The sequence below is a fragment of the Protomyctophum bolini genome (assembly GCF_963924005.1).
Source record: "Protomyctophum bolini genome assembly, chromosome: 4".
In the NCBI taxonomy this organism is placed as follows: Eukaryota; Metazoa; Chordata; class Actinopteri; order Myctophiformes; family Myctophidae; genus Protomyctophum; species Protomyctophum bolini.
Window position 1 is genome coordinate 37,575,957 of NC_137865.1, and position 26,863 is coordinate 37,602,819.

The following is a 26,863-nucleotide window of genomic DNA, read 5'->3' on the forward strand; positions in this document are numbered from 1 at the left end:
GAAAGATTTGGGGGCGGGGCTACAGCTTTGTTTTGGGTGTGGGATACATGCCTGCCTGGGAATTAAAAAATATACTCCGTAGTACGGAAGTGTAGCGGACCAAAGAGATCTGATGATCTATAAACTAAAAGCGTGCCACGAAGCGACGCGTTGTGAGTTTATAGATCCACTCTTTTTGTCCAAGCTACACCGCTCGTACAAGCTTTAAGCAGTGATGCTAGACTGTGTGACAGAAATAAGCAACCAGGTCTATGAAAACAAGCACAAAATAAGCGGAGCACTTTAAGCATCGGCTATTTAAAAGAGAAATATATTTCTCTTTAAATAGGTTATTTCTTCCTTCCTTGACTTGACGACATTAGGGGGGACTGGGGAAGACAAAAGAAGAAACTACACGTTTAGAAACAAGGCACATTTTATTTCCGTGTCTGACTGCCTTTTGCAGTCCGATTATTCAGACACACTTAAATTATAATGCATTTGATTGATTGATTGATGAATTTGTTCAGATTGGAGAATTACAGTACATTTCAAGCACAAACAAAACTGTTAACTGTGGACAACACCATAAAGCATTTACAATATGGCCCACCTGGCCCCACCACATATTTCCTTTCCTGTGCCAACACGCTGACACCAAAATATTAAACAGAGTGAATAACTAGTGTGAACTGTGAATAAAAAATGCCAATCAATCAATCAATCAATCAATCAATCAATCAATCAATCAAGCCTACCTCCACTGCGTACAGTACCAGCAACTTTATAGAAAAGGTAGCACGAAGTCGCTTATAATAAGCGGACATGGCAACCCTAGCTTTAGGAGCTGCGCCTGCCCCAACCAATGGAGACAAGAGAAAGGGTCCCTGCGCCGACGAATGGGGTGAGAGAAAGGGTGCGGACGTGTGAATACAAACTTCTCCCTCCCAGCCAGTGAATCGCGTTGTGTGTGAAAAGCTGTGTCGATGTTCCCGTTAATTCATTCGATGCCACTGTGCCATTGAGAGAGCAACCCTCAACCCTGCAGCAACACCCGTGATCATTCAGCATCTCTGAATACTAGAAAATTACGCATTCTCACTTAATAAAAAAACACCAGACTCGTTAGAACCGCTGTCGAAGACATCCATTCCCAATCATACAAACCCACAGCGAAACAAAGAAAACATATTGCCATTTCCCCCCCAGAGCAAGCTGATTTGTTTTTAACCGATTTAATAGAAAAAATGAAGACGAAATTCATCAATGGGGTATCTTCCTCCCCGTCCATGTCCCTGGGTCTCCTGGTGACCGAGAACGCGCTGGAGGTCCAGCCCGACACTGCGGAGGATGACTGCAAGGACATCATCCGTCCCGACCAGCCAGACCAGGAGACCAAGCACAAGGCTTATCTGTGGTGCAAGGAATTTCTCCACGGGGCTTGGAAAACGCTTTCCGAGGACGAGTTTCAAATCACCATCATAAGGTAACGTCGGATATATTGTTATCCTTTTAAGTTGCATTTATTTACATTTAGACGCTACACAAATTGGCCTACCAGATTAAATGTGCACGAATCATGCAGGCTAATAATCGATGATAACTGTAATGTCATGATGCTCTCTATCCTCGACCATTTTAAACAGTCGAGTTGTAGGAATGCACTAGCATAGAGATTATAAGCCTATAAATAGAATTGTCAGAATTATGCCATTTTAATACATTTCAGATTTAGGTCTGGCATTATGGATGTGAGTAAATAATCAGATCTCACAAGATGAGCTTTTTCCCGAAAACTGGTCTAGAATTTTAGAGGTGTGGCAAGTGTTTCAGGGCAGGCTACTCATGAACAAAATCTAAATTAATGGGATTTTTTTTTAAGCATACTGATGAGACTCATTCGCCCGGACAGTGGGACAAATTATAGCATAATTATGTAAATCTAGCATCCCATTCCCGATCAAAATGCCCCACCCGATTAATTAAGTTGAATCTTGCATCTCCTCCCTAATGATGCAGTATCCTGACATTTTGGTTGTTCTTCCCTGGTTCTCTTCCTCCACCAGGGGTGGTCTGAGCAACAAACTCTTCCTCTGTGCTCTCCCCGACAACGTGAACAATGTTGAAGATGAACCAAGGAATGTCCTCCTTCGCCTCTATGGGGCGATATTACAGGTGTGTATTTTACCAGGCCTTTCTCCCCTTCCAACTAGAACTTTTCAAGACATGGACTGCATCTTCGTCATACACATGCTAATAATATCATCATCTGTTTTGCCATCTAACATGAGGAAATTGCTTGCCATCATGCCATGACTTTAGCCAAGTTGAAATGTATTCTTTTTTTTTCTCTTAAAAAAAAGCAAAAATCAGTTGTTTGTTCAAGAAGAAAACATAACTGGTATGGTATGGGTCATGATGAAGTGCCAACGACGAAAAACAACTATTCTGTAGCTAGAACAGAAGAGTGTATTGATCATCTATAGCCATTATCTTATATTGAGTCATTGAACTGAGGTGAAAGTTCACTGCAATGTTTACCTGCTTGTTGGATCTCTTACCAGAGAAAGTGATGTGAAGACTCCACCCCTACAGGGTTTTGTGTGTGTGTGTGTGTGTGTGTGTGTGTGTGTGTGTGGGCGGAGGGGTGATTTGATTATGTGTGTGTGTGTGTGTGTGTGTGTGTGTGTGTGTGTGTGTGTGTGTGTGTGTGTGTGTATATGTGTGTTCGCCATTGTTGAGTGCAGTGATGTACCCCCATGGCTGTACATGCATGTGTTCTTTGCCGTAGGCACCCCAAAGGAGCGTGCCTTGAGCAAACTTGTTCCCAGGTGAACCCACCAAACAAACACGGTACAGTATGAGATCGCTGAAGTCTCAGCCTCCTTTAACCGCTTAAACCCCTCCGTCTCTTCCTACTAGTGACACGGATTTGAGTTGATACATGTGCTTTTAGGATCTTTTATCACTCTGCACCGAATGTCTTTGCCAAAAATAGCCGATCTACAAGCTCACAACGTGTCGCAATGGGACACGTTGTGAGCTTGTAGATCTGCTATTTCTGGCGAATGTCCCCCCCCCTTCCCCCTAGAATAGGGATGCTGGGGTTCAAGTGGTTAAAGACCTGACAAACATACTGTATAATAGCGTAAACCAGCCGTCCTGCTGGGAAGATACAGTATGGATGGAGGGAAACGTAAAGATCACTACTACACCTCTCCCGTTTGTCTTTTCCTTTAAAGAAATAAAATAAATAAGGCCTAGGCTGTGTTCTTGAAAGGCAAGTCTGTCATCAGCCAAACATTCCAACCTAGTGGACAGAAGTCTGCGTAAGACTGTAGCGTTTCGGCTCACTAAGAGCGGAAAACGCCAGGACAGCAATAACAAAATGCTTGTTCTGCTTTTGAAAGAGAATGCTGTGTTGTTGCTTCACATGTGTGAAGACGAGACAATGTACTTATTTTGGCAGGCCGGCCTCACTCAATATTAGCTAACTTTGCTGTGATAGAGGCAATTTTATCTCACTACATGACGTGGCGTTTGAGTTACAGAGTTCATGCGCCTCGCTAGTGCAGGTGCATTCTGAACCATTCATAATGGAACCACTTAACTGACAAGATAATTCAGTCACTATCAGAGGGGGTGGGAGGCTGGGAGCAGACTCATCACACAGATAAATATTAGACTGAGACAAATTCCTACCAGATTTACGAAAACAATCGATTCTAATTGGTCAATGTCTCGAATTATGCAATGTAGTGTAGTTGGAGGCATTGTTTACAGTTACACTACATGTTGTCTGTTAGTGTTTACCCTAACATTATAGGTCATGATAAAATAACCCCCATCCCCCCCCCATGAGCACCAAAACAAAGACGTGAACGTGTTATTCTTGGCCTTGCCTTGTCTGTGTCTTTCTTGGTGTTCAAAATTGTCATTTGCAACCACACATTTTGAACTGAAACCCTATTAACCCCAGATCTGATGGTGTCCTACTACATTAAGTATTAACTGAAGTCAGTATAGCTGCTAATGAGTAGTTAGCTTTTATTGCTAGGGCTGTCTGAAAGAGACCTGATGGCACTGTGTCCTTCACCAAGGTAACTGTGGCCATTTCTTTCAAGCCTGCACAGCGTCCCAGGAATTATTGATGTCTCATCAAAAAGCTAATATCATTAAGGAACATAGAGATGTTTTTATTAAAGGGAATCCGTTCTCGATCACTAACTATAAAACAAACGGCAAACGCAGCAAAGACCGTTTCCTGGCAATGAAGTTATGTGAAGTGCTTTTTAGATGAACAAAGGATCCACTAAATAAAACATACAGGAGTCCACCTGCTAACGTGGATTAGGCGTATCCATTTTAGCTGCTAGAGAATGCAAGCCAGTAGCATTGTTACAGTGGCGCTCAGTATAAAAACCTTCATTCCACACATCATTATCTCACCGATGCAGTTTGAAATAGTTTAGGCCCACAGACCATGTGGTCTAATGGCAAAATTATACTTCATTATACGACTGAGTTGATGTAATGTATCATGTTTTGCAGTTGAAATCTGTTATTTTCAGTGAGCAAGCAATGATACAACAAAATATAAATGAGGCATGTGCCACTGAGGATGTAAAACATTTTATTGTTTCTCCTCAGACGTAGTTTTTATCCGTATAATTTTCCTCACTTTATCCGACTCGTATCTCTGTCTGGCAGGTGCATCCAGTGTACTGTAACGCCTTTGGTGGGGGATCGTACTGTACTGTAATAATGCACTGTTAGGCTTTTACAGTACTGTAACGGCTTTGGTGGCGGGGGGGGGGGGGGGGGGGTCACACTGTACTGTAATATGCACGGTTAGGCTTTTACAGTACATCACTTTCAGAGATTTGCATTTACTCATGGATAGTTCTTTCCTCTTTCTTTTGTTGATAGATGTCCTGTAATAAAGGAGATTCCCGACAGTCAAACAAAGAAAATCACTTCAAAGTAAGTAACCATGCTGGTGCAACGATGCGTTTCTCTGCCTGGGGTGTCGCCAGTTTCCACCCAGATGTTTCTGTTAACCTAGCATGACCCGCCTCACGTGTCTAGGCCCCTCAATGTTCTTTCTTTTTTTGCCCTTAGGAATTCACATGTTGCTCATGACGTGTTGAATGTATATCCTCCTCCTCTCTGTCCATATGGGTATGGTTATTGGGCAAATATGGTCGTTGTTGCACAGAAATCTTGTGGAACTGTAAACTCGCATATGAATGACCTATTTTATACTTCATACTATGACGTATAAAGTAGCGAAAATAGTCTTTCTACAAGCTCATTATGCACCTTAATGCGACACATTTTGAGCTTGTTAGATCTGCTAGCTATTTTCGCCTGATTTCTGATTAGTTTGTGTCTCTTTCTAAAAACCTTTTGCTCATAACATTAAGCCCAAAAGTAGGTATGCCAGATTTATAAATATCTAACCAATGAAAAGTATTAACAAGAGCATGTGACTAACTATTGAATCCACTCTGGAACGCGGGTGCTTTTTTCCATTTCCTGACAAGTAACCGTTTATTTTGATATCTCTGTCTCTACCTATATGGGATAATGGGTACTGTATGTGATTATCCTTTGGACAAGGATGATATCTTTCAGTTTGTCTCTAGACTCTCTACCCATATGGGTACTGTATGTGATTATCGTTTATATGGTCTGGCCAAGTTGGTCTTGGTCTTGCCAAGTATGGTCAGACAGTGGTCATCTTGTAGGAAGAATCTGTGGAATGATGATAATCCCCAGTCTAGTCACACAGTTCACTTTCCAAGCTCTGGTACAAGTCACTGGAGGCATTAAGTAATTGAATTGGCATAGGTAATTAGTAATTGCTATAGTTAGCTGATGCAGTACTGTGTTTTTGTTACTGTGTAATTAAACCTACTGTAAATGAATGGTCCAATATGAGAAAATCTCGGTCATGTACTCTCAGATTTTTGGAAATGTTCAATCTTCGTCTCAGTATTTTCATTTTTTGATGATCGTTCAGACGAGCTTTGGTCACTGATGTAGGGCAGTTGGGTACAGTCACAATAATAAAAAAGCCTGTTAATTACATTCTGAGAGTGTAAAAATGGACCCATTAATTGCGGGGTCCACTTTTACACTTTACGACTTTAATTAACACACTATGTTTGTACTGCACACACAGCTGAGGCATCAGCTCAGCCGAGAGTCCAGTGACCTAGAAATGCCTTTATGCTTCCTGTGTGTCGTGTCACCGTAACCCCCAACCTCCACGCATGACTCACCACCATCCCTCATGTGATTGAGGTGGTGAGGTCATCACTCAGCAGTCAGCCATTGTTGTCTCTCTCGGTGCACTACAAGCATTTTAATTAAACAAGCATTAAACTTGAGGACAACTTCCCCCCCTTGCATCTATCTCTGACCCTCACAGACCAGAGGTTCCCAGACCTCTTCAGCTCGAGACCCAAAAGACAAATGTGGTGTTTCTAATCTCCAGCCTGGACCCAAACGTACAGAAATAAATAAATTAACTCGGGCCCTATTTGAAAACACGGCAGCACGCTGATTTTTGAAGAACACGAAACAGATTTTTGTAGAAAGGTTAAAATAGTTACTGGTGACCCATACAAAATGTGTTGTGAGTCGTGACTCATGGCCATGTTATATTTGGAAACGCTGCCTTAGACCGTAGTGAGGAGCATATTGTAAATCTGATGCAGAATATGAGTAACATCTTCTCAGGTCCTCCTCGTATTATTGTCGGGCGAAAAGCTTATTAGGATCTAATCTGGGAATTTATAAAGTTAGTCTGACCATCTGCTGTCTGTTCACTGACACCATAGTTCTATTTAAAGATTATGTTAATGCACGGTCATTGATTTATTTGAATGTTACAGTAGAGAGAAGTGATGGACATTACATTACAGTTATGTTTGGTAGTTGTTAGCAGTAGTTGTTAGTGTAAACGGACCCTCAATGTGGGTCAGTTTTTACACTTTTTGATTGTGTATAATATAAAATCTCTTCCAGGTGTTATTTTTGTAACAAATATTAGCATTTGTTCACTTCACTATATATGCCATGGCACCGGTTCATAATGTTGCATACTGTAGCTATCCTACAAAAGTGTTCACCTCTGTGTGTTGATGGATGAGTGCAACAAAAGTATCCCTTCTGTTAGGTTCAGATGTGTCCGAAATCCTTGACCAGCCATGGATTTACTGAATAGATACGTTTCAAGGTTAGCTCTGTTAGCCCTGCTAGCCCAGCTGCACCATTTCAAGGTCAGTACAGTAGCTCAGTACCAAAATCCATTGAAAAAACAGGGGAGTAATGATGGTCTGAGACCACTAACAGATAACCGATTTGTGTTATCTGGGATATGTTTTTAATCCAGACCCTAACCCAGGGAGGTTGTTATTTGAGTAGATTCTTCAATTCTTCTTCTAGAAGTGAAACCTCAAATAGAAGCGGAAGCTTCTGTTTCCTGTAAATTGCTTAAAAGGAAGGAAACGTTGTACACATGTTGCAATTCCTCAGCTTGTGAGTTGTGGTGGAACAGAACGGCAACAAAATAATTGATCATTAACCTTTAAATCGGTAGAAGACTTGGCGGAGAGAGTGAGCCAACTCACAGAAACCACCAAACAGTCTCTATCATATCAAACGGGCCACAGGAAATGAAATGGATTGTGTTATCACAAAGTAAATAATGGGGTAAATTACGTCACGCCCATTGGACACTAGCTGTCACAGCTTAGATACAGTAGCTTTGACCATTAACGCCTTAAGGGCACTCTAGTTGTCATATAACTTACAACTGACTCATATCGTAACTGCGTTAGATCTAATGCCTAAAAGAAACCGCTAGACTGAAACACTTTCTGCATGGGACCAAGCGAAAATGTAAGTTTTTCTTTTTCTTGCACACTCAAAGAACATTGTCCCAATGAAACTGAACCTAATAAAGTCATGTTGGTAGTATGCAGCCCTGTCGTTTCTTCAGGGAGTAGGCTAAATAAAATTCTCGCAATACATGAAAGCACTAGTCAATGATTGTTATCATTGCCCTGAAGTCTGGCTGTAGGTTAATGCCACTACTATTTTGACACCCCCGAATGCTCGGTAGCCTGACGTCACACTAGGCTACTACTATGACGTGTGTCAACACGATTCGTTTACCGTAACAGAGATCCCCTACCAACAGAATCACAGACGGTAATTGGGATGATCCTATATCAGCAAGTGGATCTTTGGTATTTAGGTCACCGGACATGACACCGACATTCTGAACGTAAGTGTCATCAGCACGTGCTGGCCGTTTGTGTGGTAGTGTAAACACCGTAACAGAGACCATGTACACTACTGTCACAGACCTAATGAATGACTTGTGTGGCACCTTCCAAGAAAGTTACTACTCTCTGGTGTACGTATGCGCCGCAGGCTCATGCTTGATTTATACTTTGTTGTACGGTGGCCTAACGTGCCGGAAATAGCCCATCTGTGTCGCGCGGGATTGGGATCTGCCTGTGGTGGTCAGCACTCTGCTGGTACTATACGGCATTGCGTAACATGGGTGGGGCAATAGGAAGATCACAGTCCAAACACGTAGCAGACCCTGTACATGGTCAAAAGATCAAATCTGTTAATCTGCTCACAGTGTAAACTTTACACTGTGAGCATCCGATGACTGCATTTTATGGTGTACCTTGCATTGTGTGTTAGAATTGAAATCCTAGCTAGCAATAAATAGATATTATAATGAAAATATCCCTATAGTAATTAATAGTGTCTTTAATTGCATAATATGAAATATATCAAATATATAGTGCATTTCAGTGATGAAAATAGGTTTTCAATGTAATGGGTCCCGGGAACAAGTGGTGGTCTTTTAGATGTGTCCCAGGGACATTTTATGAGTCCTACTTCAACTACGTTACACAGTACTGAGAATTGATTAAGACTTTCATCCCAGAACCCCCGGAGGGCGACATAATTTAGTGAGTCTAAAGGCCTATCCAGTTTTCGGTGAAGAGGTGACCACCGAAAACTACAACATGACGTCAGGCTGCGGTGGTCACCGCTCACACAACACATCTCTCTGTTTTTACTAACCACGGTGGTCACCTCTTCACCGAAAACTGGACTATGAATATGCCTCTCAAAATAGGACCCGAGGGGTTCCCAGCTAATCTTCTGATATTTAGGAACCAAATGGACCCTTACTGGACTGTAACTCATAGATTCTCAGTGTTACGGGGTTAAAACGTTTTAAGAACCAGTGGATTGTCATTATATTATAGATAGGAAGGTGTGTGGCTCTGAGTCTCTGTGTATTTCAGTCTTCAGAAAGCCGCTTCTAGCACATGTTTCCAAATAACGTGTAGCATCTACTGACACAAATCAACCACTATTGTTTCCATCACGCTCATTTCCTGCAATGAGTGCATTCCTTGGCTCACAGCCAAAGAGCCCAGCATTCAACACTGAACACAGTCTCAGCAATTGTTTATACTGTATGCATACAGCACGGTATACTATATATAAGTCACTGTAACATTCCACAACGATTTAGTGGAGGAGAGTTCACTTCAGGACATATACATGGAAAGTGATTGTTGCTGGCTAGCATACCGTCTAGTCAAACACCCAGCAATGATGAGCAGGAATTTGAGGTTTTACTTACCACCAAGTTCTTACATCAAATGACTCGAAAGAGCATATTTAAGACTACTAGTTCAATGTGTCACTGTCAACTTTATTAATTTACAACAGTCTGTGATACCAACAGTATCACAGACTCTGTATTAATTGGATTGATCCTATATCACTAACTGGATCTCTGCTATTTAGGTTGTAACATGACACCAACATTCTGAATGTGTTATAATGTCATTAGCACATGCTGGTATTCAAACCCTGAACACAGTCTCAACAATAACGGTAATTATATGCAAGCATATACAGCACACTATAAGTCACCGTAACATGGTGATTTAGACAAGGTATTGTGATAACACACACTCTCCTCGAGAGTTCTCTTCAGGACGCATTGAAATGCAAATTGATTGCTGGCTAGCATAGTCGGACACAGAAAATCAGAAATGTATGCCTTTCCATATCCCAGAAATGGTGAGCAGGAATTTGAGGTTCTTACATTTGATGTAAGTGATGGCCCATCAAATAAGTCAAAAGAACATAGTTAAGCTTATGCTATAATGGACCAAACTAAATAATAGTTCTGGTCTGCAGCAATTTGATGCCATTATGAATTTGTTTATTTTTGGTAGTGATGGGGTAAAGTAGACCCTTTAGCAGTTACCATTATTCATAAGAGTGTGCACCCTAGCTGTGCTCAAGCAAGGTCACAGAGTGACAGAAAGATTCCTATATAGTGTCTGAAAAAGGAGAGACACGTCAGAATTCTTCAGGACAGACAACCTCTCTGGCCTGTGCTTCAAGGAGCGCCCCGATCAACGGACTGATATGATCAAATCTGATTCGTGATGTAACAGGTCGTATGTGCTTTCATATATGTCTTTGCTGTTCATATGCATATCACATGACCATTCAATTTGGGATAAGTATCCCGGGCAATCATTAAAACGCCAGATCTTGTGATTCCATGATTTATGTGTACAGCCTGTTTATTGGACTATCAGATAACCCCCTCACGGTAATAACGCATCAGTAGGGGACAGGTAACTGGGGTATTTTAGTTACTTATGCTGCAAGATATACGACATACCCACACCATCTTCTTTAGTTTTCCAAATGGTGTTGTTAGTAAAATGTCTGTCTGTTGCCTCCATTAAGGATGCACCGATTAATCATCTGAAGATTGGTAACAGACGATACTATGTATCCATGTTGCTTTTGGCTTCTAATCTGTCCTGTGCATCTCAATGTCAACATTACCTGTATAAGTACAATAAGTAGGTATGGCTGCTGTGCTCTAGCAGTGGTTCTCAAATGTTTTCACATGATGTGCATTTGAAAATATTCCTTCTTATTCCCATAACGGAAGATGTTTTGTGTTTATTAAACTGTTATTAATTTTGCTGCCGGCCCCCGGAAATCCCCTCCAGGGACGGCTGCGGGACCCCAATTGAGAACCAGTGCTAGAAAGGGGTCCAGCACCTGCTGATTGCTGAACTCCTTGGCCAGAGCACTCTGCTAATGACCTCCATTTGGTATTGAGCCCAGGCAGGCCTATCTGTCTTTCCAGTAGAACAGAATGGAACCAAGGCAGCAGCATGGGATCTGGTACACCGCCTGAGTAAACTCCCTCTCTCTGGCTCCAGAGGCACATGTTTTATCTGTTGGTGGGAGGTTTCATTCTCCACAGTAACACTGGCCAGAGATGAGCACTCCTCTGTGTGTGTGTGTGTGTGTGTGTGTGTGTGTGTGTGTGTGTGTCACTGTATTGTGTTGTCTCTCTCTAATCTCTCACTAACATGCATGCGCGTGTACGTTCCTCCTGAAGTGAAAGGCCAGGCTGTCCACTCTGCCTCGGCAGCTATAGAGTGATGACTGGTGGATTCACTGGGCCAACGGACACAATCTATGTGCTGTCGTCCTCTCCTCATGGATCGCACCACAGTGTACCAAGCTATAGCCCTAACTAATTACAACGCCTCTCATTCCTTCACCAGCTTCCTTCTGGAACCATTGAAGCTTTTCAACCCACTCATCTAATTTCTCACACTGTTCTGGTGGCGGACGGTGATGGACAACAGTCGTACATATTGTACCGTCCGTGGCATTTATTTATAATGTTTTGTTGCTTTGTGCTTTCATGTCATTCCAGGGGGCAGAGGCCATGGTCCTGGAGAGTGTGATGTTTGCAATTCTAGCAGAGAGAGAGTTGGGACCCAAACTCTATGGCATCTTTCCCCCCGGTCGACTAGAGCAGTATGTCCCTGTAAGTCAGCATTGTGTGTGTGCTTGTGCTTGCGTGGCACCACCTCCCATGTCTTACACGGCATTATGGTTATGTTGGTGTTCTGTTCAATGATGTATGATTGACGAGAGAATTAATAAACCATAAAACATCTGCTCTCCAGCCACTAGTCGGTAAACTGTTACGCAATGAGTTTTCCACTCGGCTGACATGGACATTATCTACACACTATTGCCCTTAACCTGTGACCAAAGCATAGGAAACCTCTCTGGTTCTTTGGATTAAACCAGATCAAATCCATTTTAACCAGTGCTGGACAAAGTACCCAACTCGGTAGGGCTTTAAACAGACAACATCAAAGTGCTTGACATAAACCTCTCTTTAAACCTCTCTCTTGTACGGAAGTAAGAGTAACTAAAATGAATTGGACAGCCAACTAGTGCTGCACGATTCTTGTTCAAATTTAGAAATGAGATCGCATAGGAATCTAGATTGCGATCTTTTCTTTTCTCTGATTAATCGTGCAGCACTATCCAGTACTCAAGTCAAAGTATAAAAATACTTCAAAATATTGGTCAATTTCAAGTAAAAGTTGAGTTTAAGATTTATAAATTGGACTTAGGACAATGGTAACCATACCATATTATGAACCCGAGTGCCCCTATGCCACCATGATGATGGTGAATAAAAGTGCCATCCAAGGGTCAACAAAATATAGGTTTGCTTTTGATCTGATTAGCAAGTGATAGTATGTATGCACTATGCAGGTGAATGATTCATTTGAAGCTGTCTCAGTCTGTACATGGTATCATCAGTTTCTGAATGAATAAAATCATTATGTTCTATTAAAACTACAGAGCCGTAAACTGGACACCTGTGAGCTCAGCGACCCTAGCATCTCATCTGAGGTTGCAGAGAAGATGGCAAAGTTCCATGGCATGAGGATGCCCTTCAACAAGGAGCCCAAATGGCTGTTTGGAACCATGGACAAGTAAGTCGTTTGCACTTCACAGAGGAGATTGTTTGCACCTCTTGTACCTGTATTTAGGTCAGGAGGTGCCGGACATTAGGGACACCAACGAATATTAGATTAGATTTGGAACACTCCAAAAATACACAGCTGCCTATAAATATAAATGTATACACAATGCTAAAAGAGTGCTACAGTTTGTAGTCATAAAGCTGAGATGGTGGCGTTTACAATGCGTTCCCTCGCCATTGTTCCAATGCTTGTGTTCCTGTAGGGGTTTGAATTATTCATGCAGAAAATGTATTTAATCTATCCAAAACCGAATGCAAAACTTCCATTGTAAATATCCAATGGGTAGCAATGGCGAAGATAACATTGGCCTTCTAAAATCCCTATCACCTATCATTGTGGGGGAAAAACGGTGTTATGGAACTGCCAGTTTATAAATTCACCACTGGTCAGTGCAGTGATGGAGTCATATTACTGACTGTCATCCTGTCCTGGTGTGCAGAAGGTGTATACTGTATAGGCCAGTGGAATTCTTGAGCTGACTGAATGTTGCTTATTTAAGACGTATGATAACAGTTCTCCATATTGATAATAGAGTTTACTGGACCACATTCAAGACGTGACAGTCAAAAAGGAGCATGGTGTGTGTGGTGGGGGATTACCCCACCGGCCGACATTCATTTTTAGGTTTACTTTGTGCTAAAGATGCACCTGCTGTACTATGTCACTTTTTATAGTAATTACAATAATTGTCCAATTTTGTCCAATCTGAAGCAAGCAGGTGGGCTATTAGATCAGTGGTTAAAAAAAGGAAAAAAAGAAAACCTCATCACTTGTGTAGGAGACCCGGCGGGTTCGAATCCGGTAGGACAGGAAAGTCAAAGAAGGTAGCTTTAAGTCCCTTTGTTGTGTAATATTTGCATTGTGCAATGTCCACAACGGAAAAGTACCCTGTCGGGTCCTATACCAGCCTTTAAGTTTTTAGGCTAAGGCAGGTTAAGCAACACAAGAGTGTCATGTGTCTCTGTCTGTTTACAAAACCTCTGTTTGTTCAAGGTTACAGTCAGTCCGTTACCTGATCACAATGGCTGAGGTGAGATGTTGATAGGGTGGTTTTTGTAGAGGTGACTGACACAGGACAAGACACCCTGACCACCAGGCTGTTCCTCCCTCCCACTGTTCTATCTCGGCTCGGCTCATATCATAAAACTATTATGTTAGCATGTAACATTTTATTGGGACTGATTACAGTCAGAGAGAACAAAGAGAACATGGCTGGCTGGTAGTGGTGGTAGACCACCACTCTGACATCCTCCCTACAGGAGAGAAACTGCCACATCCATCCTGCCTCCAGTTGTCCCTCCATTCATACAGGAAGCAGAACCAGGGTTACTCATCTGACATAGCAGGGAGATGAAATACTGATGGGTATGGGGGATGGTAGTGGTCACTCACTGTGTCAGTGGAGTGCAGGGTTATTTTCCCACCCAAAAAAAACACAACGAAGATGTCTCAATGGTCATTGTTGATTATTACCAGGACGAGGGATATGTTTTAGCCCTGTCCTGATTGTCTGTTGGCAAGGTATTTTTAAAGCCCCAGAACTGATTGAGTGATTGAATAGTGTATTAGACAGAAATGTAAAACAACAACAGAGTACAGTGTGTGTGTTGGGGGGGACGGGGGGGGGACGGACGGTTCTGTTTTGACCTTGTGAATAACGTTGCATGTCATGAATTTGTCATGACCTTTGAACGGTGATAGTACTTCCAGATGATGAGTCATCATAGCATGACGAGACTGTGTCACATAACAACAGATAACATGGTCAGGGTTGTGTTGTGAATGCCTCTATCATTGTCTCCAGCAGGGGATAGAGTATGTTTTGCACCGTCCGTCTGTTACCAGCTAATCTCCGTGATGCCAAATTTGGCACACACACTCCCTGGATGCCAACGATGAACCTCTGCCCCAAAATTTCCAGAATGGCCTGTTATAGCGCCACCAGGAGGCCGACCTTTGAAAAACACATTTTTATATAGACTTATTCTGTCCCGCAAATCGTTACACACTATCTCTATAGTCATGTGTTCAAGACGGATCTGTCCGATATTTCATATTCCATCCTAATTGGCTTTCCTACTAGGCTGAGGAATATATCCCACCCTTTTCACATTGGCCTGTTATAGCGCCATATAGCGATGATAATGACTGTTATTATAAAACAAAAAATATTATTAGTGATTATTATTAATATCATCAACCTCAATAATCATAATACAATCCTCCACCAGGTACCTGAACCAAGTCATGAGGCTGGTCTTCACCCGGGAGTCACACCTACGTCGTTTCAATCGCCTGCTCAGCTATAACTTGCCTCACGAGATGGATATGCTCAAGTAAGAGTCCATATGGACGTGTACAGAAGGACAGGCCTGTGCACGGTCCCAAGATCATTCTGACCTTGGAAAGTGGGTTATTCCTAATAATAATAATGTCCTTCCCAGCTACGGGCATTTTGTATGCATGTCAGATAATCTTGTCTTTCTGCTGCCAGAGAGAGACTAATATAATATGCCAAAACACTGAGTTGTAATTGTGATCCACACAGGTGTCTCCTGGAGTCCACCCATTCACCTGTAGTCTTCTGCCACAACGACTGTCAAGAAGGTATGGATTTATGGCTTGAGACAGTGTTTCTCAAAGTGGGGACCCTCAGGGGTTCCTGAGTGGGTTCCAGGGTGTCCCCAGCAAAATAAGTAATGCAGCATTAAAATCTGTGTTTTAATCCTATATATTGGAAAATAGCGGATAAAATGTTAATATATTTGAATGATTTTAACCGTTAAAATCCTGTATGGAGTCCTTGGCACAGTTTAACATACATTTAATTTGGGGGTCATTGAATTGTAACAGGAAACACTGGGCTAAGGCAACTAGGCAAGTAATCCTGGAATTTGTAGAGGCTATGTTGCATGCTTAAGATGAGACACCCTACTAATGTAAAGGTTTTTCTCCAAGTATTGAATTGAAAATAATGGTCATTGCAAATAATTATAATGCTGGTGGTTTTTAGGCAACATCCTGCTGCTGAACCGACGCCAGGGCTCAGACAAGCAGAAGCTGATGCTCATTGACTTTGAATATAGCAGCTACAATTACAGGTAAGTTAGCAAGAGGCATATACACAGTTGCTGCAACATGCTGTATCATTGTGACATTTTGTGAGCTTGGCTATTCACGTTACTTTCACGCGATGCTGTGTGTCTATGACAAAGTATACCATTTTGAATACACTGTTGTAGAGATACAGTACACGTTTCTGCCCAACAGCAAGGCGGATATCTGAAATGAAACTAGTAGAGTACTAAATGTATTTCCTCTGCCTTAAGTGCTTGACAGAGTTGAACGTAATCGACGCTAGGAGAGAAATTCCTCCCTTGCGTTGCGTCGGTTACGTCTTGCGTCTCGCTCCGTCGGGTTGAGATCTGATCCCAAGCCAACGCAACCAAATTGCTACCGTTGTGTACCTTGCATCAAGGACACCCTGCCCACCTGGAGGCCGCAGAGATCAAGAAGGCTTTTCCTCCTCTGCTCGACTAACCTCGCCTAACCAGACTTTCCACCGCCTCGGAGGAAAGCCTGGTCTCCGTTTCAAAAGTCCGTATGATCCTGGCTGGGCCCGGATGAGGTGGTTACGTCATGTTGTAGTATTGTTTTGTAGTCGCCAGACAGGATGAACAGGCGGCGACAACTTCCTTTTCCCTCTCAATAAAAGCTCTCGCTTACGAGAGCTTTTATTGCTTTTAACCCATTGATGCCTGAGGCCAAATCTGGGAACGCCTTCTAGGGCCTGACCTAAGGTTTCTGAAAACCTTCAAATTCTGATGATTTTTTTTTAAATAGTTATGTTGCTACATGTATAGCAATAGCTGATGAGACACAGAGAGCACGGCCGGCATCAAGGGTAGAACAACGTATACGTTACACCAGGCGTCAATGGGTTAATCAAACAGGAAGCAACAAACAGCTTCCTGTTTGTTGTAGGCAAACCATTGCCTACAACATGACGTAAGCATATCATCCGGCTCCAGCCCGGATCATATACCGAAATGAAATGGTGCCCAGGCTACTGCTCGACCGCTCTTGAAAGAGGCACATTGAGTTGTAAACGTGAACACGATCGGCATGGATATATCACATTGGCAGTTAAACAGGACAACATGACATCAGCGTTCGAAGCACTGCTTTGCAAACTCGTCAGTGATTATCAGGCCTGGACTGACGTTATGTCCAGTGGGCAATGGGCCACCCAAAGAATGGGCCGCCCCCATTGCTTTAATATGTTTTTGGGCCAAATGTTAGCCCTTTGACCCAGTCCAGCCCTGCTTTTCAGACGACAACTCAGCGGAATTAGAACGGAGAGAGAGTGTGTGTGTGTCTCCTAATCCTATGCCTAATTGCCTATGTGTTTTCCGTTGCTGATGATCATCCACTAGCGACTTCCTTTGACAATGAATGGTAGACTGTAATATGCCCGTGTGAATGCAATAATTCATTGATTACAGCACTAGCAAAAGACGCAAAACTTCGTCGTGGTGTGAGCTTGTAGATCGGCAGTGGTATATAGCCTACTTCGATTGATGATAGTGTAAAACTCATTATATACAGTTATAACTACATCTCAACTCATAACAAAAAATAAAGTGGCACGTGACGTCAGTACAGTTTATACAATCTAATTTTTTTTAACGCATTGCATCCATGTAATAAAATACACCAACTGCCATCTAGTGGGCGAGTAGATGCTTGCACATTAAAAATTATAATAGACCGTCGTTCGTAAACAACTCAAGAAACGCAAGGAGTCTGCATGTCTAAAATAACCTTCCGTTTTTTGTGTCCGTTTGACTCCCCCATGCAAGGAACAAAACGGACTATGTAGAGGCCTTTACAAGGTCTGTGAGCTCAGAGAATGCCCATGAAAGGCAAAGTTTTAACCGATTCCTTGGTCTGGCCAATGGAAGTGAATGGCTACAGGCTACAGCTCACCCCCCCCCCCTCAGTGAGCCTGGTAGCGCTGCAGTCACCAAAACTGAGTATATATACACTATAAACACTAAACATGTTCTAACATGGTTGTCCTCACTCAAACTCTTACACTATAGAGGTTGTAACATACAGTACTAGAGCCTGACCGATGCCAGATGTCTTAGTACAAGCTCACAACACTACGTCGCAACTTTAAGACCAGCCAGTGGATATAATATATATATTTATATGGAGTTATGGACCAGACCATTCTATCAGTCTGGCCCATCGGACAGTGCAAATAGGCTCCAGTCTAGCACTATGCTGCGTCACCCTCCCTCGCTTCCATCTCCTCGCCTCATATGCCCTTCACAGCAGAGTGTGCCATTGGAAGACAGCCAGTTCCCATTTAATGCTACCTCTGCAGTCGGTGGGGGGGGGGGGGGGGGGGGAGGGGGGGAGCGAGCCTAATAGTAAGTGAGAGGGAGAAAGAGAGTGAATCCAGAGTGAGACGGTAAGAAAGCAAGACGGGGAGATGAAAGGCACAGAGCCAGCTTCTTTATCCGGCAGCGTGACTTCCATCCATATTTCACAAGCACTCCGCTCTGATGAGTCTTTTTTATGTAACCGACCGTCGTTTGGAGGGAAGGCCCCGGAGAATGCATAGGACATAATGGAGTCGGACCGGTCTTATCAATGCCCTCCTGTCTGTCTGTCTGGGGGGAGGGGGGACGCGGCGGACCAGACAAGACAGTACAGTACAGCCTTCTGCGTTCTTTGTACTCTTCGCTGGAAGATTTCAGGGTTGGAGTGGTGTGGTGTCTGTGTGCTACTTTGCACTTGGTGTGTGTGTGTGTGTGTGTGTGTGTGTGTGTGTGTGTGTGTGTGTGTGTGTGTGTGTGTGTGTGTGTGTGTGTGTGTGTGTTTGTACGCGCTCTCAGGAATTCCTGACTGGCTCAGTTTATGGGAAATGGCATAGTGCAGACTGGCCTTGGTTCCCACTTCAGTGATTCTGCCAAAGCATTTCTCCCTCTCTCTCTCTCTCTCTCTCATATGCCTCTCTGTTTCCTTCACATGCACACACAAACTCACCCTTCCCCCCGTCCTTGTTCTCAGTCCATGCGCATGGCTGCTTTAAACTCCTGCACGTGTGTACTGTTAACACATGTATGTACACATCATGTAGCACCGCCCACCCACACGGACAATGGGAGCCAGAGCCTATTATTAGCCCCGTCACAATTATTATAAAATCGCCTAATCGCATTTTTGAGATAATCGCAGTTATTCTTGCATAATCTTCTAAATGATTTCCAGGTCGATAAATAGCAGATATACTAGCTTACAACAAGTACGTTTGTAGATCAACTATTTCTGCTATTTTGTAAAGATTTCTTAGAAAGAAAAAAATATCTCAAAAGATCTGTGTCCGTGATTTCTTTCTATATTTAAGCTATTTGTCATATCTGACCTGTACAATTTGTGATTACGAAGCCTAAAAGGCAAAACAGAAATACAAATTGTAACGTTTTAATGTATAATCGTCAGCTCAAATTTGTAATCATGACAGCCCTAGCCACAACATGTGTGCGCGTACACACATGTACTGTAATTTGTCACCATTCCCTGCCGCAAACAATGCTCCGGTATAACTTGTCCTGTTCTTGCATAAATTAAAGGCTTTAATTGGTTTGATGGATTACAGTCATGCCGTTTATATGCAAGTACACATGCAAGCTCCTGCAGAGAGGGAGAGGGAGAGAGAATTGTGTCTGGTTTCTGGTTGTCATGGCAGCCTGTGGTATGCTTTGTAGATATCCTTCACTTGAGGACACAGTGGGGTGGTAGGCAGCTATGAAAACAAGATGACAAACGATTAAAAATGAAAGTATAGAAGCCCTAAGATGCCATGTTGTATACACCCTTTTTTTCTTGATTGTCTTGTGATAACGACCAGTCACGACTTAATTTTGTTTTCTTGTGGTCACAAGAAAAGGATCAAGTGATCTCATGAAACAATGTTTAGTTTTCTCAAGATACTAGATAGTTTGATCGTCGATCACGAGATAACAAGATTTTAATACACCACAGAGTCGAGTCAGAATTCAATCTCAATGTGTGCATAGCTTTGATATTCAACTTGTTATGAGTTGAGTTCATACAATACATGCATAATACCTGATAATGGTCTTTACTCTTTACACTTTGCACTTGCATGTGACACATGTGTAGGCAAGTATCTACAGTACAGTAGATGGTACAGTATATAAAGTAGTACAGCATATATAGTAGTACAGTATGCACTGTCCATATGATTATGTAGGGTAGGGTAGGTAGCTTTTATGTAATCTTATACCATATCTGTCTTGATGATCTTATCATTGTTTCACCTTATGTCACATAGTTATGAAACAGCCCGGGAACATTCTCCTCCAACAGACAGAGCTGATGTGATTGTTGCTGCTCCCTTTGCTTGGTTGTAATTTATCCACTGATATCATCCAAATATCTCCATATGTCTCTGTCCCACTCTCTTTCTCTTCTCCCCATGTCCATCTATCTGCCTGTCTACCTTTCCTACTACTTTGCAGGGGGTTTGACATCGGCAACCATTTCTGTGAATGGGTGTATGACTACACCAACGACAAGTTCCCCTTCTTCAAAGTGAACACCCAGAACTACCCTTCAAAGGCCCAACAGGTCTGTATGGAGGAAAAGTCCGCTTCTGCTTCTTACCACTTCTGTGGTTTACTACTGTATATGGTGTTATATATTACTAGTCCTTACCCGTTCTGAATATACGAACAGCAAATTATGTTCAGTGTGGGTAATGCGATGTAATAGATGACATTACTGATAGGGGGGGAATTGTTTACAGATGTTTACAGGGAAGTTGGGTTGGGCGCAAAATTAGGCTAATTAAAAGTTTCTTGTGCAAGTAAATGCTGTAGTACAATCATAAGTATGCCATTGATGTGTGATGTTAATTTGGTGGGGATATTCTGCCTATAAATGGAAGTTACTGAATATATTCACTTTCGGTGTAACCGCTCATCGTCTGCTGCCCATGGAGATATAAGCTATTAAACGGTGAACACGGAGGTTGGCTTTTTGGGCTTCAAAGCAAGTTGTAGTTTGTTCTTTATCTAATCAGGTTAAGAATGAGATGTTTTGTGTGATTTAGGAATGTGTCGTTCCTGAGCTATTGAGCCAGCGTTGGTCATTGCATCTGCCTGTATTTGGCCCCGCTTTGTCCGCGATGCTTCCCCAAAGAGGAAGTTATGTCGACTGATGCAAGAGTAGCTGTAGTATGGGTCATTTTCCCTGTGTGGGTCTGATGCCTGCCTGGGGGTGGTGTGAAAAAGGGGAGGTGCATTGGAGAATGCAAGGGGAATGTTGCACGGAAAACTGTCCCAGTATTAATCTGTGTCTGTCCCAACATGCATTTCACTGGTGACACGTGATTTGCGTGGAGATAAGTTGTTTTTTGACGCAAATTAATTTAATTAACATTGTTAGAATGTTTGGCGTGTGTAATGCGGGGCAGATTGAGGTTGCAGGACAGGGCTGCGCGGCACTAGGTTCGGTGAGGCTGTCCGTGCGTTGTGAGGAGGCGCTCGAAGCGAGCAGCTGTCTTGCTCTATGCTAAGGAAGTATACAGATAGACAGCGACCGCGCATAATAGACAGCGACCAAGCGACCGGCCCTTTTATAATAAGATTATTATACACTAGAGACTTTTTGTGGCGGTTCTGGACAACCTTGGGTCCGACTGACTCGACACCGGGCACTGCACTTCCTGTGGGGGTGCGGAACGTGTGTGTCGAATTTGAAGTCGGTCGAGTTATGTGGATTACAGACATACACACACACACACACACACACAGAGACAGTGACGTCATGTCTGTGGGGGCTGCGGGGCTCGAGTCCCCATGTCTCTCTTGTCCTGACTCCTAACTGTCCGGGGGTGCTGGACGTTGCCTGTCCTCGTTTACGTTCACGCAGTTCAGGCATTCAAATGCTAATATGGTGGATTTTGTTTTAACCTGCCAGGTAGGGTATAAAAGATGCATACAGTACTTTATCCTGCTCGTGTTCACTTGTTCACAATTAAACCACCACCAGCCAAGAAGAGATTTCTTATAAGAACTCTTCGTCTCTGCACAGAGATTTGGTGCATTTATAATAGTTCTCTACTCATCTAACAAAGAACCCAGCATGACCTTTTACGTGTGGTTTCTACCGACAGATGCATTTCCTTGATAATTACCTGAGGGAGACAGATGGAAGCTTTAACAATCTGAGTGAGGAAGACAAAGTGAAGCTGAAGGAAGAGATTTACATTGAGGTCAACAGGTGAGGTCAACAGGATACTAAAGTATTGCAATGATGCCGTGTGATTAAATTATTCTATGTTCTATAGATAATACAAAATGAATGTCTGTCTGTCTGTCTGTCTGTCTGTCTGTCTGTCTGTCTGTAGGTTCTCTTTGGCATCCCACTTCTTTTGGGGTTTGTGGTCCATCATCCAAGCCAGGATCTCCACCATTGAATTTGGATACATGGTGGGTCTCGGAGGTTTTTGCTCTTTCTTGTTGTTGACTTGATTGTTTTTTAGATGGCTTATAAAAGCTTTTGCTGTATTTTATATGCAAATGTTTTACATATATTTACATAAATATTGAAATGTATTTTAGGAGTACGCCCTGGCCCGGTTTGATGCCTACTTTCAGCAGAAGAAAATCTGGGGCGTCTAACGGAGGAAAATGATTGACAACGCATAGAGCCTCTCAGCAAGATGAAGAGATATAGATTGAAGTGCTTTCAGCCAATCAGAGTCCATGTCATCCATGATTTAGCGAGACTCTCCGCCGCAGGAGAGCTTGCTGACTCGCTGGCTACTATTTGGTGTCGCATGGACCAAAAAAGCCAAACTTTGACTGTCTGGTTAGGTGTTAAAGTACTTCCCATAATGCATTGCTACTTGAAGATGAAAGTACGCAACTCCCAGAGGGCCAAAAAAAAAGTCATCATCTTACGCTAACCCCCATTATTGGCCAGGACTGCTCTATGCCTCTGCGTTGTTGAGACCATATCGCTAACATTAGAGATTAGTTATTCCACCTGGAGTGGGTTTCCGTTATCGGCAGATTCCCATTTGAAAATGTTAACATTGCATCAATGTATAACTCTATATTATTCTCATATGGAAATGTGAAAAAACTGAAAAACTAACCTTTCTTGGCAAATAGCCTAAGCTTACAGAAGCATCTTGCTGCTATCCGTAGTTTCATATGAATATAGTTCCGTCGAGGTGCCGTTAACCCGGACCCACTTTTTAAAAGCTAACTCACTGGCTGGCTGTCACTGAATGCGGTGCAATCGTGACTTCCAACATGTTGGGTCAGTGTGTCCACCTTTTTGTCATTACAAAAGTTACAAACTCAAGTTACTTATTTGAGTTTGCCGTGGTTGTTTCCATTTCGAATAGTTTCAAGTATTTGAACAATTTGGTGTGCTTTTAAAAAAAGAAAAATTATTTTTACTAACAAATTGAGTTGAATTGCCAAGTGGTCCATGCCACATAATTTCTCCTCCCAGCTGACCAGCTACTCCAAATATTTTATGTTCTTGTTCTTATTTGCTGCGATCTCCCTTAAACGACCCGTTTTACCGGAGATGTCCTCAACTCTGCTGTGAATGTTCTGTGACCCAAGGGTGTTATTGACAGGCATGTGCTGACGAATATTCTGTGACCTGAGTTGGTTTTTAAAAAGGCATGCGTTGACCGAGATGTGTTGTGTGTCTGACATGACACATGGAACACATCACTTCAGTGGATTATGCAACAGACAAGCTTTGGCAAAGCAATCTGATCATCCAACTAAAACTATACGTCCCACCTGTGATTTGAGGTCACGCATATTATCTAAAGCTGGTTAACCAACTTCATATAGCTTTTCCCCCCCTCCTCCCCCATACAAGGCGATGTTAACCATTGCACGTCGTAACCCTCAGACTATGAAAGATGTTCCTTGCTGTGACAATGGAAGTTTTCTTTTCTTTTTTGCTTATGTCAAAGATACGGTATTTTGTGTCGTCTATGAAGCTGCCTTAGTTATCGTTCTATCAATGATCCACAAAGAAAGATGCAAAGCATAGCGCTCAACTGAGTTATCACTGTGACAGATTGGGAGCATTACTTATTGAAAAGGCAAGACACTTGACTTGTAAAGGAGGGCCTTCGGCATATGATGCACTCTGTGTTTCAGACCTACGTTCCCTCACAGTTTACTGCTCTGACTCGACGTTCACTCCTATGTAATGGACTGCAGTGAACAATAGAGGCATTATCTATGGATAATGGATATTTGTGTTGACTTGGGGAAGGGCACTGTCTCACCAACTCTCAGCTGACCCAAAGACGTCTGAGACGACTAAGCTTGGTTAAGTCACACGGAAAAATTCTGTACTGCTGACTGTTAATGCACAGAATGATCGATTGATATGCAGGCAAATATGGTCTGTTGCTTTAAAGGGATTTTATTTTTTATTTTATTTTAGAAAATGTATACTGGTACCGATTGGATTCAAATTCTAACCCTGCGAATTATACACCTTTTCAGGTGGGAGTGACAAATGATCCTTAGTAGATATATTATTGAAATCATTTGCCACATATAACTTGGTTTGATGAAAAGCTACAAAGTAACAAAACAGTTAAATTAAGGCCAAAATAAGCTGTCCTATGGGCAGAATTTACATATAGGCCTTTACAATTGGCTATATGGCCATTTGGAGGCTTTATATACAGAACAGGAACACAATACCAGTTACATTTGTGTCATGTTTTACACATTCATTCTTCAACTGTATGGTTTACAATCAAGCAGTGTTGCACATCCATGGGACAGTGATTGACTTGCACAGAGGTTATATTGTGCTTACAGTATGGGTATGTCTTCTGCTACAGTATTTTATGCCTAACGTACTTTAAGGAGGTACTGTTGTACTAGTACTATGGTAATACATTGCGTACGGCCGTAAAGCATTGTGTTATAATGGCGTATTAGGCGTTATAACTTCTAGAAGGTATAGTTATCGACAGTTGGATGGAAACGCTCCAAAATTAGCCTTCAACTGCAACATGACTAAATGTCTTTAGTCGTTTAGTGTACGGCAGGCATGACCTTAGACCTCTCGTTAATCATATGGGTTCTGGGTTCTATATACAGTGTTATAAGGTGAAAGAAATTGGAGAACTGTGAAATGGAACCGGATCACTACATTTACGTCTAGGTGTTTGAATGTTTATTGTGGCACCTTTGTTTTCCGAGGACTGGAAACGATGTAGAGTACTTGACGATTTTAATGTTTAAAGTTTTAGTCATTGTTTTTTTTCCAAATAATTAATCACCAGAACTGTGATTATTTGAGATATTTTATATACATGTGTATTTTTATTGCACATTTCATCATTATATTCCGTGTAGTATATTTTATTGTAGAAAGTTTTGATTTTTATTTTGATATTGATATGACGATAGGGATGCGTCTATGTTTGTATTATCTGTATTGGCACTGGATATTGGGCTCAGATCTGACTTAAAATAGGGTATTGAGCACTTCCACAAACAAATGGATCAGATTGTTACTCGTCGTTGGAACTAGTACATTCCATTCAACATAATACTGATTTGCCTAGCAACGTTTTGGCAGCCATTGGTTTTGTCTTTCCACCATGGTGATGGCACTTTTCTCAAAGACAAGTAAAGCCTATTTTGTTCTTGAGGGGTGATATATTGCTTGACAAAGAAATATAAAATAATGTACTTAACATTAAAAGTTTTAAAAAAACGTTTGTTGAATATACGTTTTGTGCTGTAAACGAGCGTAAACGAGACTTTCACAGTACTGACAGACATTATATTTTCTTCATCGGCCTCCTAGAATGTGTACTTTTCTTAAGGAGACGTTCCTCTTGTCATTTGCGGAATGTTTTTATTCTTTTGTGAATTCTACATACAGTGAAATAATGGACTTTATAACTGCTGTACATTCCATAACCCATGTATATTTGTGTATATACTGTACTGTATGCCACTTATTGTCATTTAAGCTCCTCTAGCATGTAGGATTTAACTTTAACTTGAGACTGAAAGAACTACAATCAATCAAAAAATAAGTTATCCTAATGGAGAATAAACAGACGCTCTTCTTGCCTCTGTCCAGACATTGATACTATAGCTACATTTTAAAACGGAAGATCAGCAAATAACATGTACCCCCCCCCCCCCTAATAATTCTGCACATTACTGATGACAGTATATTATTTTGTCGGTATCGGATGTCCTATAATCAATACTGTGAATACCAACACTCATGATGTGATTTAGAATGATAACCATTGCTATCTATGCAGCTTACTGTATGCACATTTACTATGAATATAAAATATAAACTACTTACTGTACAACTACATCCTTTATGTAACAAAAATGGTAAAGGGGGAAGTGCTTTGCAGGTGCATTGTGCGATTTGTGCCACTATATAAAATGAAAGACTAACTGTAAATGCTTTTCTGCTTTGCACAAATAAAGTACAAACAAACAGATGGTTGGTGCTCACTGCTCACCTTTTTTTTTATCCCTAAATAATCCAAAATTACAATATGATTGTAATGTGTCATGCAATGTTGAATTCCTGTTAGCACCAAGAAGGTCTCTTGGCTCAAAATTACTGTTTTACAAAGAAGACTATAATTTTTGTATCCCTGGAATAAGAACTTTATAGCCTAACCTAACTGCACTGTTTCTTTTTATTTGCCCTATCCTACAGCATTTGGAACAGTCTAAGGCCTAATTAACAGTATATTTCATTCCACGATAGTGTTGCTCGTTTAAAGTTTAAAGTTTGTTAGTGCCACCATTAGCGCAACAAAGTTTAACAACGTTAACACTATTATT

General features: G+C 41.9%; 1 protein-coding gene across 2 annotated transcripts; it reads left to right on the plus strand.

Moving 5' to 3' along the window:
• Nucleotides 1-1,000: 1,000 nt before the first annotated feature.
• chka (choline kinase alpha) lies at nt 1,001-23,485 on the plus strand. Of its 2 annotated transcripts, XM_080761864.1 has the most exons (12): nt 1,001-1,465; nt 2,046-2,154; nt 4,909-4,962; nt 11,795-11,908; nt 12,745-12,878; nt 15,161-15,265; nt 15,478-15,536; nt 15,943-16,030; nt 20,489-20,597; nt 22,147-22,253; nt 22,381-22,462; nt 22,595-23,485. In XM_080761864.1, the coding sequence occupies exons 1-12, from the start codon at nt 1,227-1,229 to the stop codon at nt 22,652-22,654; spliced, it is 1,260 nt and encodes a 419-aa protein (XP_080617990.1). In that variant the 5' UTR covers nt 1,001-1,226; the 3' UTR covers nt 22,655-23,485. The 2 variants fall into 2 exon arrangements, with proteins under 2 accessions (XP_080617990.1, XP_080617991.1); XM_080761865.1 differs by lacking the exon at nt 4,909-4,962.
• Nucleotides 23,486-26,863: the final 3,378 nt, after the last annotated feature.